The 13184-nt window shown below is 42.6% G+C and overlaps 1 protein-coding gene across 1 annotated transcript in view; it reads right to left on the reverse strand.

The window, feature by feature from the left end:
- LOC119720703 (protein transport protein Sec16A-like) overlaps positions 1-13184 on the reverse strand; it is a 75356-nt gene that overhangs the window by 60167 nt on the left and 2005 nt on the right. Inside the window, exons 2-7 of the mRNA XM_038190510.1 lie at positions 12810-12926; positions 7582-10544; positions 6294-6478; positions 3211-3488; positions 2699-2942; positions 678-868 (exon numbers count right to left, since the gene is read on the reverse strand). Of these exons, the coding sequence (XP_038046438.1) occupies positions 678-868; positions 2699-2942; positions 3211-3488; positions 6294-6478; positions 7582-10544; positions 12810-12864 (3916 nt within the window). The 5' untranslated portion in view covers positions 12865-12926. The remainder of the gene's footprint in view (positions 1-677; positions 869-2698; positions 2943-3210; positions 3489-6293; positions 6479-7581; positions 10545-12809; positions 12927-13184) is intronic.

Genomic DNA, 13184 nt, shown 5'->3' on the forward strand with positions numbered 1-13184 from the left:
GCTGGGCACACTGGCCGTTCCGCCGGGCACAGTCATTGTGCCCAGTGGAACGCCGGGCGTTCTGCTGGGCACAGCTGCCGTTCCGTTGGACCGCTCCGTCGGACCGTTCCATACTTTTCCTGGCATTATGTGCCCGGCGGAACGTTCCATCGGAACGGTCCGCCGGAACGGTCTGCTAGAGGGAATATACTCGCCGAAGTGCGGATATGACGGTTTCCAAAAAAACGAGCTGGTACTCGTCAACATTGCTTATCGTGCATCTTTGTGTGTGTGTGCGTGTGTACGTGTTTGTTTACATGCTATACCTACGTACATGTACGCCATGCAGTCGCGCGCGAATCTTGCGGTTACTGAAGATGTGTCACAGAAGCAAACTTTTTTTTCTGTTTCGGTCTCATGTTTTATTGAATTGAACCCCAGATTACTGTAAACTTTTTTTCATTGCAAATTTATAACATTAGGTCTAACTTATCTATAGCAACAACTTACCTCATCGTCATCACAAACGAAAGAAAACATTTTAAGATTGGCGCATGATACCCAATTATGAATATCCCATCTGGACCATACTCGTTCCCAGCGGAACGTTCCGACGGGCACATGTGCCCAGCGGAACGGTCCAAAGGACCGATGAAACGGTGGAACCGATGGAACCGACTTTTGAGACGCTCCCTTACCTTGTTTGACCTCCTCCTGGTACACCCCATCCGTACCGTCCTTGTACCCATAGCTGCTCCCATACTGGTCCCGGTACCCCATGCTGCTGTTGGTGTTCTGATTGCTGTAGTCCTGGGTGTAGATGCTGCTCTGGTCGGCGCTGTACTTCTCCGGCGTGTCTCCGCCCTGGTGGTGAAACTCCGACGCAAAACTTTGAAAGAAAGAAAAGCAATGACACAGTTCTCAGTGACAATGCTTGCATGACCCAATGTAGATCTGCAAAACGTGCCAACCCCGAACAGAACGATATTGTCATATGCTATGTTATGTTACGTTTTATTCCACAAATAGGAACAAACCCCATGACCCTGGGGAAGGGTTACAACAGTGAAATTAAACATTGAATTATTTGGCAGGTGGGTTAACAAAGAATATGCTTTGAAATTACGTCATGCTTTGCCTCTCTTTAAGATTTGTACATTGGAAAATAAATTTAGCTACACATATAATAGTATGTTTATCTGCTGACGACATCAGAAAAATGAATTTATCATTTTTTGTTAGACCGTTAAAGCCAGGCTCCATTTTACAAATGTCAGTAAGAAAGTTAGATCGAAGATCATTATATAATGGACATTCTAAAAGAAAATGCATTTCTGTTTCAACATCAAGTAGACAATGTGGACATAACCTTTCATGTAGAGCTAAACCAGTGTATCTACCAACTTCAATCATTAACTTGTGAGATGAACATCTAAATTGAGAAAAACAAGATCTATATCCAGAATCCAATAAGTAGCATAAATATGGCTCAAACTCATATAATTGTTTAAACATACGGTAAGTACGAAGTTTGTTTTTCTGGTTACTATCTTTTCTAAGGTTACAATGCAGTCTGTCGTTCCACTGATATTGTCATAAAAAAACTGTTGTCAAAATGGTGGGTGCCGTGTATGCCAAACCTACAGGTGTCACTTTCAACAGCAGCTTTAGAAATCCTCACAAAAGAAATTGTGACTGGAAGTGAATGATATGAACTATCTGCAGAGGTAGAAAATGGACAATTTCAGTACCAACGGAATCAACCTTGACTCCATGGGCTACGTGCGCGTTCCTTCACTAACCCCTGGTCAAGTAGAATACAAAAACGACGCTGATTTGACTATTCAGAGCATACCACGCACACATTTTGAAGGCTGCACCCTAAATATGCGCTCACGTTATCTTCTGAACGTCACATCCCTGACGATGCCTCTACGATATGGAAATTCTGGAAACCTCTTTTTTTTTATGCAAAAAATACCTGTATACTGAGTTGTGAAACAGTAACAGAGGTAAGCACATTCCGAATTTTAGCAACGCAATGTTGAAATCTCATTTGACTGATTCTAAAAAATAGATTCTTCAAAATTGAAAGCACTGCGTCCAGCATTAAACCCATCGACTGAAGTCCTAATGTAAATCTCCCTAATAGTTGGATATTCCGGGGGTTGAGATTGCGCAAGGCACGGTGCAAACCAACATGGAGTTCATTGTGTTTGTCAGCCATTTTGGAAATTACAGCAAATGACTCGGGAAGGTTGTTGGCCTTGGTTGATAATGTTCGCCACTACAAAATTAATTGTCTGGATTAAAACGGATCTAAAAGAATACACAGTTAAGATCGAGCTGAAATATCCACTCATTAATCTCTGGGAGGTGCCATGTCATGCAGATAAATCGTCAAAGCATACTCAAAGGGTTAAGAACAGGACGACCTGAGATTGACACGACCTTAACAGAGCTGCCAACGTTTGAATTTTGCAATCAGGGAGATTTTGCACAACAATCAGGGAGGTATTTAGAATTACATTCAACATAATAGGAAAAAAGTTTCCATATTCAGGGAGATTTTCAAACTTGTTCATCAGAACATGGAAAGATGGGTTTATTTTCAGGGAACCTTCTGCAGAATCAGGGAGAGTTGGTAGCTCTGCCTTAACCCTTACAAAACGGTAGTCTCTAAAACCAGCCAGAAGATAGGTGTAAGTCATTTTCTTACCTGGTATTGCCTTGTCCATCTTGGTAGCCTTCTCTGCCAGTCTGCGATTCAGCCGGCCACTGCTGCTCGGGCGCGCTGGTGTTCTGCCTCTGCTGGTTCTCGTCTCCCCGGTCGCGGTAGTACTGACTCTGCCGCTCCCAGTTCTGGTAACGATCGTCGTAGCTACGGTTGGCGTAGTAACCTTGCTTGGCCCAGTACTCCTGCTGGGCCTGTTTGTCGTACGGTCGGCCGTAGGCATCGTAACCTGATGGTTGAATGAGAAAGCAAAAAATTTGAAACTATAAAATAATATAATCGGAAAGAAAAAATATTCCAATCCGATTAAAAAATTTTTAAAAAAATTAAATTTTATTTTAAAAAGTCCGCAAACCAGCAGCCAATATTTTACATTTGTTCAATCTGTTTAGCCTGAGTGGAAGTTTTGATATCACATCATTTAAAACTGGTCCCTTTATTGGCCTGTGTGGATTGCAAATGATCCTTGACCTGACATGTGACCCCTGAACTCTGACCTCTGTAGTAATCCTTGGAGTCCCTCTTCTCATAGCCTCGGTTGTAGGCATCAGCACCGTAGCCTCTTTCCTGCCTCGACCTGGGCCTCTGCCTGTCCTCCTGATCGGGGTACGTTCCTTGCTTGGACTGGTCTTGGTAGCCCTGCCGGGAACGTGGCCTCTCCCGATCAGGGTAGGCTTGTCTCTCCTGATCGGGGTACCCTTGCTTCTCCCGATTGGGGTATCCCTGCCTCGATCGGGGCCGCTCCTGGTTGCTGTATCCTTGTCTTGAGTAAGATCTTTGTGGAAAATAGAACAGATTTTTGTTTTCTCAAAATATTTATGGAAGAACAAATATGTCATGTTCATTGTTTCTTCCTTGGTGTGATTATGGCTAATTGATTTTACTGGTACAAGCATTACAAAATCAAGTCTAATAATGTGGTTTGTGTGATATTGTCGCATGCAATGACACAGAGGTCAAATTGGACAGTTTGTGGTCAAGTGAGCATGCTCTCATAAATTAGTTAAAGGTAATATACAACATTTGCTTTGGCAGTAATTTTCAGTAACGGATGGATGTGGGGGTTAGTATTTTATAGAAAATACTGTTACACTGACACGTTTAAAATTTTGTGTTCATAGATGCAGGAAAAACAAACAAAAAAAATGCTGTTTCTGTTTTTCTGGTTCCCTGACCCTACCTCAGATGAAATGGAACAATTTATGGATGTCCGGACATCGTCGGGTTGGTGAACCAGACTAGCTGGCTTGCACCCGTACATGGATGTGCAACCGATTGAAAACAAAATGCCAACTAACTAAAGAATGGCAAGATCAGCAATAAAGTAAATTGGGGCAGTATTTGAAAAAAGTCATATTTTTTTTCTCAAGGACAGCTGACCACCGTTCTAAATTTATACAAAAATTCCGCATTTCTTGAAAATGACAGCACACCAGGTGTCACGATTTCACAGGATTCTTGACAGCCATTCCATGTAAGGGTCATCACCAAACTCAAAAATTGAAGTGAAAGGAATAACTTTTTGTCAGTTATATTTGATAAGAGGAATATTGAAACCATCTAAATCTCAAAAGATTTTTTCAAATAAATCATTTTATTTAAAGTTTCAGCCTCCTGAACATGGATGAATTTTGTGGGCAAAACGGAGGGTCAGGGGTATAAATCACAAACTGAGGAAGTAATTGAAGCTCATTCATAAGATTGTGCTTTATCTGCATACATTTGGTAGCTATTCCAGTCTATTTGATAAAACATTGAGAATTTTTCCAAATGTCTTCAGTATTTTCCCACTATTTCATCGTGAAAACACCCTAAAAAATATGTCATGCGAGTCACAAAATAGGACTTTTTTTCAGATTACTTAATAACTAGAGAGGGATTCAGCTAGTGTTTGATATTTGTAAATGAAATAGTGGTGGTCTATCAATAAAAGTATGAATATTCTTATTTGCTCTACATTCCTTGTAGAAAAAACTATCTCAAGAATGTCACGCGAGTCACACATGATGTATGTCACGCGAGTCACCAGGGGCGGATCCAGAAATTTTCGCAGGGGGGGGGGGGGGTTTCTTCAGCCAAAAAATCTGAAAATGCACACGTTATTTTTTTCTCCGGACACTTGGCCTCCGTTAAATAAAAAACTGGGGGGGGGGGGGGGCTGGTACCAATTTCAATCGGGGGCGCTGTTCAAATTCGACGATTATTTACACATAACAGAATGGTGTACCGTATTTTGAACAGGCAGACATTAGACCAGTATAATTTTTGGGGGGTGTCACAGCAGGGGGGGGGGGGGGTTCAACTTATTTTTTAGGAATTTGTATGGGAATTTTTTTTTTGACAGAGGCGGGGGGGGGTTGACCCCCAAAACCCCCCTCTGGATCCGCGTCTGGTCACAAGCCAGGAATGTTTCATTTACATGTAATACAAAGAAACAATGTCATATTAAATTATAGAATTGGAATTAAGTCTTTAAAAGCATTAGTTATGTAACAAGAAATTGAATCAGTTTTTTACAAATGTATGTATACAGTCGAGTCTCGTTTATACAAACTCGTTCGGACCTAGCCAAATTGTTTGTTATATCAGAATTTTGTACTAAGAGGAACATCAGTCCCATTCATTGTGCACATAAATGCACAGTCGGGACTAAGGCTTTATGTTTGTTAGGCCTATAACCAGAATTTTGTATTAACAGAGTTTGTACTAACGAGATTTGACTGTACTGTATACATTCCTATACAACTGCATCATTAATTGCAGCTCTTACCCTTTAAGGAAACTTTGACTCTACATGACCAAGAATTACAACTGTTTTCCTGAAATAATCACCCGTGGATTGATGACATCACTTCGTAACTTAAATTCCGAAACATTTTTTTCTCTCCATGTCATTGTTAAGGATATTGTGTTTAAACCAAATTTCCACCCCCAACATTTGCCAAAGTAAAGGGATAAATAGCAGTTTTCACACTCTTTCATAAGGTATTCAGGTATTATATTAATATAATATTATGATTTGATTTGTTATACTAAAATTACAGTTATAATGTGAAAGTGAAAAGCTACTGTGTCACGCGAGTCACGCATTTGTGTCATGCGAGTCACATTTTCTTCAGGCCATTTCTTACAACAAGGGATATTTGGCACAATACAACTTATGCATGTATTGGGTGAGGGTATTAAGTTCTAAGTTCAGTAAGAATAATTTTTAGAACACTGGTAGATCCATAGGAAAAGCTATTTGAATCAAGGGATGTCAAAAATCCCTTTTTCTATCCTGTCACGCAAGTCACGTCAAAGAAACTGTGATACATGAAAAAATAGCGATTTTAAAGTAATCATATAAAAACTAAACCATAAATTCACAATGCCCTGACTCAAATACATGCTAATTTGAGTTGAATAAATGCCAGGTTAACAACAGTAATGCATTAAAACTCTACATTTTGTTCAAATGTCACGCGAGTCACCATGGAATGGCTGTTGAGACTATTGTTCACTTACAGTCAAGTAAGGTATTTCATAATTTTGTAGTTTTGACGCGTGACGTCATTATGTCCCAGGCCTACTGACCTACCTGTTTGCATCATATCCAGCTCCCTTGTACGCGTATGCTCTCTGTCTATCATACGCAGCCTGCCGGGCGTAATAGTCGTAGTGTTGGCTGCGATAATCGTACGGGTAGCGCTGGTCGTAGTATTGCCTGTCGTAATACGGATCCGAGGATCGCCGGTCGTACCACTGATTGCTTGGTGGTTGTCCCTACATTGGAAAGATGAACCATTGGAGAACAAATTATGCACAAACGAATGGAAGGTAAAAAAGAGGAAAACCATAATTAGGTTTGCGGCATACAGGGGGAGTAAAAAAAAAAAACACCTAAATGTTGGGACTATTTAGTGAAGTTCTGCATGTAGCACTTTCAAAATCTAGGACATGAAAGCCCAATTCAAAAGCTTTCTTTTAGTACAAGAATCATTCAAATCACTCATGCACCTTTCAAGTTACGGAATTTTAAACACAACCCCCGTTTTATAGTTCTGTCCACGGATCACAAAAGAAAGGTGTGCGTTCTCTCCGCAAAACGAAAACAATTCACATACATCCTTATGTGATTTGTTTTCGTTTTGCTGGAAGAGCCCTGAACTTTTTTGTGATCCGTGGACAGAACCTTAAAATGGTGGTAGTGTTTAAAATTCCGTAACTTGAAAAGTACAAGAGTGATTTGAATGATTCTTGTACTGAAAGAAAGTTAATGAATAGAGCTTTAATATCCTAGATTTTGAAAGTGCTACATGCAGAACTTCACTAAAAGAATGGTCCCAACATTTGGGTTTCGTTTTTTTTACTCACCCTGTATAATATACATGTGTATCCTACGAGTACAGGTACTGATAATCTGTCATGGGGCTGTTGCTTGGTACAACAGCATGCATAACGGTTTCTCCATTGAAGGAGGATCTTGCAAGTGTGCAGTCATCATGTGCCAGGAAAGGCAGAAAATGGCTGTTGCCGAAGTAGTCCATAGGAACGGCTATGAATGAAAACATTTGAAGCCCCAAATCCAAAAAGATCTAGGGGCAAGGGGAGGTTTTGGTAGACATGTTGGAATGTACGTCGCCACTCAGGACACGTAGGTTGGGAATGACGACAGAATTTCTTCAAAAACAAAATGTGTGCAATTGGTTTTACCCCTATAGTGTTCAGAAATGAGTACGTCAGAAACTTGTACATACCAAAATACCCAGTGAGTACAGGTGAATGATGTTAGGTTTATTATACATGTAATAATGCTTCATTTCAGCTGTTTCTTACTGAATAAAACGAATCGAATCAATTGAAAAGGGTGAAAATTCAATCGATACCTGTTGCTGAAATTGCCCTTGGTGGGTTTGTGGTTGCCCATATGCTGGACCTTGCTGCTGCATTGGAAGTGCTGGTTGCTGCTGCTGTTGTTGCTGCAGTTGTTGCTGTTGTTGTTGCTGTTGCTGTTGAAAGTGTTGCTCACCTCCAACACCCGTGCCTGATTGCTGCGGCTGCTGAACTGCAGCTGTCTGGTTTTGTTGAGCCCCTGGGACTGCCCCGGGTGCCTGTGCAGATGGAATGTGACTGGGTGCACTAGATACAGATGTTTGTGCAGAACCTCCACCAGGGGCAGCACTCATGGCAGCTTGAGAGGCCAGAGAAGGGGCTGATGAAGCTAGTACCACAGACTCTGTGGCTTTATTAGCTTGGGGTGCAGAGGAAGAACCATGAAGCACTGGTTGCCCTGGCACAGGCGGTATAGGGTGAGTAAGCACAGGGTTCTGAGTTGGATCCAAGTTCAGATTACCCATGTTTTGTGTGACTTGACTGATGCCTGATGCTTGTGTTGTACTGGCAGGGGTCTGAGAAGGCATGTTTGGATGGCTCGGGTTTGTGTTCGATGCTGAAATTGGCTGGCTTGGATTTGGCGGAGTTGAGTTTACTGCAGGCTGGGTAAGAAGGGATACTGCTTCGGCTGGTAGAGACGGGACACTTACAGAGGCAACGCTTGCTGCTAAATTTGTAGATGCTGTGTTTTGTGGGGTTGTGAGTCTTACTGGAGGTACAAGGCTGGCAGTCGGAGGGGCAGCAGGAGCCAAGAGGATGTTGGCCGGCATTGGGGGAACCTCAGCCGACCAGAGGGGCGGGGAGGGATTCACAGACGTCAGTGTCCCTCGTTGAACGCTGCGGAAAGCACTATGGTGAGTGCTTGGGGACTCGTCGGTAGGGCTGAGTTCCTTGGGGCCCTGGGGAACAGTCCGCTGCATTTGGGAAGCCGAGAGCTTGGGCAGACCTGTTGGAGGTAATGAAGTAGGAGCTGAGTCAGCAGGTGCAGGGAGCGCGGATTGATTCAGACCTGGCTGGACCGATGCATCCAGCTTGCTTTCTTGTGTCAAAGTTGTTGCATTAGGAACCGAGACTGGGCTGACTGTTGATGACACAGGTGGCTCGTTTTGCATTGGCTGTACAGACATTTCTCCCATCATACGACCACTGTCCTGCTGAAATTGGGAGCCTTGTCCCAGATTTAGGTTGGGAATTGTCGGCTGAGGGGCTGATTGTTCAACCGGCGGTTGCTGCTCATTCTCAAGATTCCTGGGTGATGAAGTTGGGCGTTCTGGTTGGCTTTGTTGGTTTTGATACAAGGGGGCTACAGAGCTGATTTGTGGAGATGGGTCTGATACTATCGTTTCACCGTTCTGAATTGAGCAAGATTGTTCTATGGAAGCAGCATCAAGAGAATCTGGAGGCAAATTGGCATCACGTGACTCACTTTGTTCTATTTGCCGAGGCGTTGAGCCTTGGCCCGTCGAGCCCTGCAACACAACTGGAGAACCAGCCGCTCCTCCCGGACTCGCCGAACCCAAACTGGTGTCTCGGGAAACTGGGCTGAGAGAGGGATGACCAGGCTGTTCTCCAAGCATGGAGTTGCTTCTACTGGTGGAAGTTGATGGAGGCAAGGACTGGGAGCTCACTGACCCACTGTGCCTTAAGCTGCCTTGACTATGACTGCTCATTTGGTCATCTGGGATTGATGGACTTCGCTGGACAGGTAATACGGGTGGACCTGTCTTTTCGGGTGCCAAACTGTCAGAGCTGGATGACTGATAGCCCCCTTCAGATGATGGTACTAATGGACTTGGCATGACAGAAGCGTCGTTTCTCATCCTGGCAAAGTTGGAATCTGGCTGGTGAGATGATATCCCAATCTGCTGTGACTGTCCAAAGGTAGGAGCTGCTACTGGCTGATCTGCGAATGGACTACTTTCTTTTGATCGATTCTGGTTAGGTTCTGTAAGTCCATGGTTTGTGTTCCTGGGATCAGTTTGATTAGAATTATGGGATAATTCATAGCCTCCAAAAATCCTGCTATCAGTGTTCGTAGTAGGAACTTGATCAGCAGCCTGCCCTTGATAGAATGTCATATCTGACGGATGGGACACTGGGGGTTGAAAAGGTTGTTGTTGAACAGCAAATTGCTGAGGTTCCACGCCAGGCTGATAATGGCGCTGTTGGCCATAGGAATCGGCACCTTGTAGGATGTGATCTTGGACTTGGGACTGTCCTTCACTGGAATGTGGTGATACAGACTGTCTGGGGTCATCAGTCGCAGCTGGACTGAGGGCATGATCTGGGGTCTGTCGCTCGCTAGCTGACAAACTTGGCGTTCCGCTGGAAGCCAACACATCAGAGTCCTCACCGTGGTAAAAGGAACCGAAGCCCTTATGGGAGTCATTATCATCACTGTATGCATACTCTCCGTAATTCGAACCTGGTTGTCCAGCCTGTTGCTGTGCGTTGTTGTTTTCATAGGGTTGGTATAGGCCGCTTTGGATACCTGTATTGGGAGCTTGGTTGTAATCTGTGAAATGTTGCAGCCCTGGAACATTGCCTTGGCTCCAGGGTTGTTGATTGGCACTCATTGAGTCCACGTGGTTAGCTCCGTTCAAGGGTTGACTAGGCTGCTGCTGAGGGACGCCATTATTTTGCTGTGCACTGTTCCACTGCTCACCTGCGTATTGACTATCACCATAAAAAGGTTGCCCGTATGCCTGCTGGGGCTCCTTAGGGGCTTCTGGGAAGCCTTGGTTGTTGACTTGCTGTCCTCCGGGACCTTCTGGGATGACATTACCCTGAGCTGGCGGTGGTTCTCCGGGATTATAAGGGTTGAAAACTGCAGGTTGAGTCTTTGGATAATCAGACGGATTAAAGAACACTGGTTGACCACCTCCTGGTGGTTGGCTGAACCACTCTTGGCCGCTGGGTGGAGCCTGGTTATAGATTCCAGCATCTGGAGGGGGACCTGTTAGAGAAAGTCAAGGTACTCCTTTACTAAAGCTTTCACTGATTCACTTTTCATTTGATAACAAAGACCACACACTGATTGTGCTTTGTACCAGGGAGTTTCAACCAAGGGTCAATTACAGGGAGCTGCTTAGCACAGAAACTCACTAAGCACAGTAGATATTTTCTTAGCAAAAAAAACCATGTTACAAGCTAAAATATCATACGTGTATACTGATTGTGATTGGAATTGGCCGATTTTTGGGTAGCACATATATATATTTGCTTAGCAATATTTTATGCGTAGCAGCTCTATGAAATTTAGTCTATGTAATAGACCATGGCCTTTTATGCATGAACAGATTCGCTGATTAATTAGGCAAGACCCCGCCTCTTGACCTCCTAGATTTTGACCAATCAGCGGGCGTTTTCTATATCGGGTCTTCGGTCTTTCACCCGTTGCGCGTCACATAGACAATGGATAAAAAAACATGTGTCACGCGCCCTGTATCATCTTACACGATATCGCGCCCGGCTGTTGTAGTATAACAAAACACTGCATTCGAATAGACCAACCAAACCATTTAGTCCTGATTTAGGAATGAGATGACGTCACGATTTAGTAATGTTGACTTTGATTGGCTGGCGCGCGGCTTGCATTATATATATCAGCATGTCTAGACATATCAGACATTATACAGGAAACTTGCTCCGTGGATAACGGGTGATACTCAGACTATATGAAATTAGGCCCAGGATTCAAAAATAAGAGTCCGGTTTTCTGAACTTAAAAGAAGCTAACTTGCTCTCTCGTATCACAATGTATTGATAAACACACTGAATGTCCAATTTCAAATGTGGTCTTTAGAAAACACTCTGGATAAAATCATGATTGTACCAACCACAGAAGTGATCACCGCCGAGACTTCAGTTTAACGTTGGGTCTGAAACTACTTCACTGCATATATTACAAGAGCTACGACAGAATTTACCACAACGAATATTTTTATACGAGTACCAGGTTTGTGTTCAGCAATAATGAACTCACGATACACTGTATGCGTGTATAAAGGCTGTTTCAATATTTAGTTTTGCATTGGGCACTATTCATGAAATATTGATCTCTGTGGTAACAGGTGCACAATCACAAGTGAATCTGTTCCATGTTAAAATTTTGTGCATAATATAAATATATTAAAATTGTGTTTACCATTTTTAAATACAAACATGTAAGTCGTTAAGTTTTACTAGGATTCTCCTCAAGACTTTAGGAACTTTAAAAAAAAAAAGTAGTCAATTTAACACGCAATATAAGGCAATGTTTTTAAGATTAATAACAAAATCTGTCAACCATGAATTTTTTTGAATTTTTTTCTAAAAGGCAACATCACCTCCCATTGAAAATTGTTAAATCTTATAAAATGCTTTAAAAAAAAAATTGGTAAAATTTTCTGTATCTTATTTATATTTCATAATTCCATCTCTTAAACCTCCCAAGCAAGCATGTATTCTGTGCCTAGTTGTCCTTTCAGTCAAAATCGATCAAGGGACTGTTTTTAACAGTTAAGAGCTCTCAGCATACATAAAGCAGGATTGACTGGCTGTGATTGTTTGTGTAACTTGATACAGCTACCGCTATGCTTTGACTGTAGGTGATTAATATGCCAGCTGTGATTAATAAGCCAGCTGTGCCTACAACTTGCCCGCTTTCGTATGTTGGCAGAATTTTACTGATTTCTCGACTTATAACATGATCTGATGGTTGTTGATTAGCCGGTGTAATAAGGCAATAATCCCAACATTCCCAGATCCTTCAACTTCCACCAGGAAATTTTGAAGGATGGAACCAAGTCACTATTACTTTACCTGAGGCATGATGCCAATTGAAAATTAAAATGTAAAGAATGTGCCATTGATTTCCTGCACAGTGTAGGATTTTGAAGAGTTTGATTATCTCTGTTTAGGCCCAAAAAAATAATAGTTCTGCTTCCGGTTACCCTGCCTACCCTGTTTTGACAGCTCCTACCCTAATTTTTTTTTAGGGGGGGGAATGAAGAAGAAAAAAAAAAATCCATCGGTTACTGCCTTTTACCTTTGACTACACGGAAACACCCACATATGATCAACACCAAAGAAATGCCTCCCCCCCCAAAAAAAAAATCCCTACCTACCTACCCTATTTTCAAATACCATGTAATCGGAAGCAGAACTCTTCTCTATTTTTGGCCTTATCTGTCTTTAAAAGTCCACAATGTCTCAATGGTAATACATGGGTGCCTCTTACCTTGGTTGTAGAAGCCCCCTTGATTGGCCATTTGGCCTGGATCTCCACCTGACATGTTGCTGGATTATTTCCTGATTTTCTGTATGTGCTTGAAGTCTCGGGTGTTGTTTAAAAGTCCTGTGCATAGCAAGGGAGAAAAGTGGACAATGAATACAATGAGTTGACATAACCCAAACTTTCCCAAATCCTCCACAATCCTCTTTGCAAAATGGAGGATTTTGCAGGATTGCCGCTATATGGCAAAATTGTGTGGCTGATTTTGCAGGATGCATTGTTTTCAAGGTCATGGGCCGGACCTTGTGTTGTTTGTGCTCAGCCGTGCATAAATCTAGGCCTACATTATACTTGAAATCCTCCGCACTGCTCCAGGATGTC

Source organism: Patiria miniata, unplaced genomic scaffold, assembly GCF_015706575.1.
Source record: "Patiria miniata isolate m_02_andy unplaced genomic scaffold, ASM1570657v1 HiC_scaffold_9, whole genome shotgun sequence".
NCBI lineage: Eukaryota > Metazoa > Echinodermata > Asteroidea > Valvatida > Asterinidae > Patiria > Patiria miniata.